At 32.2% G+C, this 6,000-nt stretch overlaps 1 protein-coding gene and 1 long non-coding RNA gene across 2 annotated transcripts; both read left to right on the top strand.

Annotated features, from left to right (window-relative positions):
* The first annotated feature begins 1,037 nt into the window (after positions 1-1,037).
* LOC134695525 (uncharacterized) lies at positions 1,038-3,768 on the top strand. Its single transcript, XR_010102786.1, has 3 exons — positions 1,038-1,264; positions 2,652-2,783; positions 3,443-3,768. It is a non-coding gene; the product is annotated as an uncharacterized LOC134695525 (long non-coding RNA).
* Positions 3,769-3,962: 194 nt separating this feature from the next.
* LOC134694225 (uncharacterized) lies at positions 3,963-5,336 on the top strand. Its single transcript, XM_063555223.1, has 2 exons — positions 3,963-4,646; positions 5,161-5,336. The coding sequence occupies exons 1-2, from the start codon at positions 4,187-4,189 to the stop codon at positions 5,334-5,336; spliced, it is 636 nt and encodes a 211-aa protein (XP_063411293.1). The 5' UTR covers positions 3,963-4,186.
* The last annotated feature ends 664 nt before the right edge of the window (positions 5,337-6,000 follow it).

The raw sequence follows: 6,000 nt of genomic DNA, 5'->3' as shown, positions 1-6,000 counted from the left end.
TATATGTGGCCTGGTCTAGTCATGTCAGCAGTGTGATCTGCACATATATCATTTTGTAGAAAAAGATGAACGGGTGGCGTTATACATTGTTTTGATGTAAGATATGATACATATTTTCTATAAAATCGATTGATTGACAGATTGGTGGTTGCAGAACGTGCAGTGTCAAATAGTTCATGCATGCATGCACGGAACGAAAAGCTATTTTAAAACAATACATACCATGGGGAATACCTGTAATAAAGGGTAGACCAGGATGAAGTTCGGTAAACTTTTTATACGGGTTTTACATTTTTTCTATTTTGGCGGATGAAGACAATTCTATTCCCAAGTCACCCTTAAGTGTCCATAAAATCAGCAGCACCCAAACATGTATATATACCTACTTTCCAATCTTTTAAAACAAATAAAAGAAAGGATAAGACAAAATGATACACATTCTCAAACGCCTATTTTATCGGTGATAATATTTGAGGGTCTTGTTGGAGTTGACAGAATATCAAATCACGCGACTTGGAAACGCAGAATAAAGGACAAAACATATAGCATATACAAAAAAAATATAAAGAATAGAAAATAAAAGGATGATCAAATAGAGAATAATGAGCAAAATTATAAAGAATAGAAAAAATGTTTTAAAAATTAAAAGAATACAAAATCGATGGACCATCCATCCAGACCATTATAATTTTGTAGTTGTCCATTTTTGTTTAACATATTATTTTATTTGAAAGATATAAAATGACCATACATTAATAACCTCTATGAAATGACACAGATTCAAATAATTTACACCCTTCGATTTGTTTAATTTATGTTAGCAAACAAGTGCCGCATATCTATCAGAAGTTGTAAAATAATTATTACTAATTACAACAAACGCGGCTTAAAAGCCTTATCAATTTTATGTAATGCACGCGTACGTTGATTGTAGGCCCCCTAGTGTTACCACATGCCGAGAAGTCTTCAAATGGAAACACAAGATAATTAATGACAAGACGTAGGACACTTAAACTGGACCCTGGCTGTTGTGTTCACTTATCGCTACAATGACGGTGCGAAGCTATAGATGGAACGGCGGACCAGTTTATATGACACTGATTTGTAATTTTGTATAATATGATCACTTGGTATTTCTCTCTATGTACGTTCAACGAAGATGACAGACAGTGGACATCAAAAGGAGGAAAGACAAGTTAAACATAGACGGGATAGTTTTCCAGTTTCGTTTATGAAACATTCATCACAGTTCAAGAAATTGGAGGTTAGTTTTGCTCAGTTTACTAGAGGTGGGGTGAGGGGTGGGGGTCAAGGATACTGGGGTCCCCTCATATGGATACCCGACAAATATGCTCAATGCATACTAGACGTTTAATAAGTCTCTGCTTATGCCCCTTTTCAAATCCTCGATCGATCCGCATCTGCGAATCAATTTGCATATTTTTTTACGATAGCACTGCATAAGAATAATATCGATCACTCCATAATAAACAAGTACAATTTGGAATAAAACATTTATGGAACTCCAAAACTGATTATGATAACGATAATCATATCATTAAAGAAAGAGGTGTATCACGAAGCAAAGCTTAATGCTATAACTAAATTTGACTTTACTACTCTGACAATTTGTGATATCACAAAGATAAATGTATCTACTACAAGTGTGGACACAGATCAGTGTGGATAGTATGTTTGGGTTTTTGACAGTGTTTTGTATGACAAAAGAAGTTCTTTGTTATCTCCATTGGTTTCTATATTATTAACTATGTTGCATAATATGACAACTAACCTGAGCATTAGCAGAGTTGTTTATTTTATATTTAGTTTTTTTTTATTTTCAAGACGGGCATAAAAGAGCTCGAGACACTAACTGCATCAGTTACCAAATGATTATGTCAGATAGAGTATGTTCCACATTCTTGATTTTGGATACATTTTGAAGCTAGTAGAAGAGAAACACATAACAAGTAAAAATTTGCATGATGTGTTTTTTTTTCTATATTGGAGATGGTATCTGAAAACATGCGAACATAAGTTTGAACGTAAAATTATTAGATAAATATTATTCATTATCTTAAGTTTAATTATTATGATACTAATAATGTTTCTAATTGGTAATCTCATTATTATTTCCTACTGGTGAAAGTTGAAGTAATCTTTAAATATTTAAAAAATTAAAAAGTTAACTTTCTTTACGCTTAGTCTTAGAACAGCTGTTAGGACACACTAGCTATGAAATTGTTGCATAGAAAGATGGAAAATGTACCTATTATTTGAGCAAAAAGTGAAAGATAATCAGGGGCGGGACCAGTCATTTTTAAAAGAGGGTTCTAAACATTTGTTTCAATTTAAAACTAATGATCGTAATAAAAAAGGGTGTTCATAGCACAGAACCCTAACTGGATCCGCCACTGAATCCAAAGGATATTTATACTCATAAGTCTATGAAAAAATAACACACCATTGCGAAAAACGAATAAACGAGCAAGATATTATTTTAATATGTAAAAAACTAGTAAAAGTACCTAAAGAACTGTAATCACACTCTTATGCAATCTGTTTGGCACACAGAATAATTGACAAAAATTCTGCATCTTCATGGATAACATGACCATTTCAGTCAGAATATAATACGCTGTTCTTTATAGGTCACCAGACACTTCTATCAAAAGGAATTTGTTTAAAGAAACACAAAAGTTAAGAAGGCAGACAAAATGGCAGAAGTTACTACAACCACAGAGAACATTAGTGAACGATACATTTAGAGGAAATATTTAGAGGTAAAAAAAAAAAGAAGTATCTTAGAATGCTGAAATTAAGATTCATAATTGTTGTTTTATAAAAAGTGTTCTTTCTTATCTCATTGCTAAAGGTTTTGAAAGTGCTAATTTAAATATAATTCATACATGTATTTTGACAATTGTAGATTGGTCGGAATTGTTATAAGTGAATTAAAATTCATTATTTTAAGAATACGTGCAATGTATCGGTTACTCTATGAAAAGGAAAATATTATGAATTTTAGAGCGAGGGCCTGATATGTGATGTTCAGTTGTACAATCATTTGCACATCTTATGTATACGGTGATCAGATCCGGCTGCTCCTTCAGCCCTTGTACATCTCTCTGAAACATTTGCTTACTTTACAAGTTACAGTTCGTTTTTGATAAGGTTAATGTAAGATGTTGCAAGACTTTTACCATCTTGAGTTATGCCCATTTATAACCATAAAAAATGCTGGATGTTTCTGTTCTCTAACTTAAGTTTGCCTCAACCGAATGTTAAAATCACAAAACTGTCTGAACTACTTGAATCATGTGCATGTATCTGAATGTGGAAGTTGACACGTGCACATTTACGAGCAGGATCATTTGTAGCCCATAGACACATTTTTCTTTTTTTTTTTGTATGAACTGCATTTTTTTATTTGATCTTTCAGATAGCTTTTGTTGAACGGAATAATGGAAACATGTATTTGGGAATATTACATTTACAAAGATGATTGTTCGAAAAGTTGAGAAGAGTTTGAAGATGAATAATTCCAACTACAGATCTGCATGTCACTAAAAGATTAGATTACTAAACGATTAGTACCAGATGCATTATAACGAAGCTCCAAGTTGTCTCTCAGTTTGTCTGTAATAAATAAGACCGTTGGAATTTTCTTATAAATTCTTTTAATTTTGTATCATGTAATACTTTTAAGATTATTTTTATATAGAACAAAATTCATATTGAATGTAGAATAAATTTATTCTGTGTCTCGGCCTCACCATACAGATAACTTTACTGAAAAATAAATTTATTTTATATTTTATTTTATTAACCAGTTAGTATAATTATAAGCTTTACTGTCCTATCATTATAATAGGTGTCAATACATTATTTTACCCAAAATAGTCACCCCGGTCCATTATGACTTTTACCCGGTCCATTATGACTCATATCCGGTCCATTATTGATTTGTTGCCAGTCCTTTATGAGCACGTGCAATAATGTTGAAAAACCAAAAAAAAATGGCTGACATCAGTGTCCGCTTCGATTTCAATTTTATGTTTTGAAAAGATCTGTGCAACTTTTCTGTGGAATTACCTACAAGTCCAGGACTGCGTAACTTCTTTTAGCAACATTTTGCGTGCTATATTTAGAACCGGAACTCTATAGACGCAGACGACAGTACAGTATGGCAGGCCTTGTTCCTGCAAAAATATCGGACAGATACGCCAAGAATGGCGAAGACATGCTTGATGTTTTGTCTCATGACATAATGAGGTACGAAATGCTTGCAGAGAAGGAGACGTTCGACGCTCTTACCTCCGTCCTGCAAGGGGAACAATCCCATGACAATGTCGAGCTACATGAAATCGAAGTAAACCGCTTGAACAATGACAACAACAACAATGACGAAGGTGATCCGACGGAAACACACGAGCAGCGTGACACAGGAAGCAGTAGATTTAGATCAGTTTCCAATGAGGACACAGACGAATTTCTCAGGAAAAATGTAAATAAAAACACGGACTACAAAACAAGATCAGATGTTAAAACTTTCTACACCTGGGCACAGCAAGTAGGAGAGTTTAGAGAGCTGCAGATGATTCCGTTTAAGGAACTAGATGCTATTTTAGCCCGGTTTTACTTAGGTTAGTTTAAAAGTTTTTTACTTCAACTTAAAGACTCCTAAAAATATGTTACTATGGTAATGATTTTTGATAAAATAGATTTGTACATGCTTTAGCCAGCTTCGTGACGGCTTACGGATAGGAACATGTATACTGAATTTTTTAGTCTGTCCAATATCATTCAGGACATCTTGTTTATATTTTGTAATTAAGTCTGTCCGTCCTATACTAACTTTTGAATTTCAGCTGAAGTTACGCTTGTATGTAGGCTGAATCCTTGCAAACAGCTAGTCAGATCTTCATTGAATTTTGTACACTCATTCAAAATAAGAAAATTAAAATGAAAATTCAATACAAGTTAACAATTTCATAGCACAATTTACCGTGTGAGACATCTGTGTTTTCTTGTTGATATCAATTGATTTCTGTATGATACATGTATATTTTTTGTATTTCATGTAAATTTTGTACATACAGAGTGAGGATACAGGCTGAATGGGGTTAATGTTCACTTTTTTTATGTTTCTATTTAAAGGTGTAAGGAACAAAGAGGGACAGGAGTATGAACCAGACACGCTTACAGGATTCCAGAATAGTATTGAGAGACACCTGAAAAACAATAAAGTTGTAGTGGATTTGAAAAGAAATGACGATTTCAGGATGACTTTTCCAGCTCTCAAGAGTCTTAATAATTATCAGACAAGTTCCTAATTCAATCTGTATTTGTTGTCCTTGTTGAAAAATTTTGTTATCAGTAAATAATTAAGAAAATATTCAATTCCATTTTTATTGCCTCAGAACTGGTTAATAAAAGTATTAAGAAATGGGTAATTTAATAATGGACTGGTTATAAATCCTTGGGCCGTTATTACAGACCTTGGATATATAACCAGTCCATTATAAAATTACCCATTTATTAATACTATAATAATCCGAAATCGCATTGAAACTAGAATTAATTTATTCTGTGTCACAGCCTCACCATACAGATTACTTTACTTCAAAATAAATTTATTTTATATTTTATTATAATCCGAAATCGCATTCAAATAGAATAAATTTATTCTGTGTCACAGCCTCACCATACAGATAACTTTACGTCAAAATAAATTTATTTTATATTTTATTATAATCCGAAATCGCATTCAAATAGAATTAATTTATTCTGTGTCACAGCCTCACCATACAGATTATTGGACTTTCAAAATAAATTTATTTTAAATATTGTTATAATCATAAATGACATTGAATGTAGAATAAATTTATTCTATGATTTTATCGAACTAATAATAGATATTATGGCTCTATATAATAAATTTATTTTATAAATGATCATATATAGAAAGCACCATGCATTTAGAATAAATTTATTCTA

This window comes from Mytilus trossulus, chromosome 13, assembly GCF_036588685.1.
Source record: "Mytilus trossulus isolate FHL-02 chromosome 13, PNRI_Mtr1.1.1.hap1, whole genome shotgun sequence".
In the NCBI taxonomy this organism is placed as follows: Eukaryota; Metazoa; Mollusca; class Bivalvia; order Mytilida; family Mytilidae; genus Mytilus; species Mytilus trossulus.
The sequence above is the reverse complement of the archived record's forward strand: the minus strand, read 5'-3'. Positions and strand labels throughout refer to the sequence as shown.

Coding starts and splice junctions, on each gene's coding strand:
- LOC134694225 (XM_063555223.1), top strand. CDS start 4,187: ATGGCAGGCCTTGTTCCTGCAAAAATATCGGACAGATACGCCAAGAAT. Junction 4,647..5,160: donor TTTAGCCCGGTTTTACTTAG/GTTAGTTTAAAA, acceptor TTCTATTTAAAG/GTGTAAGGAACAAAGAGGGA.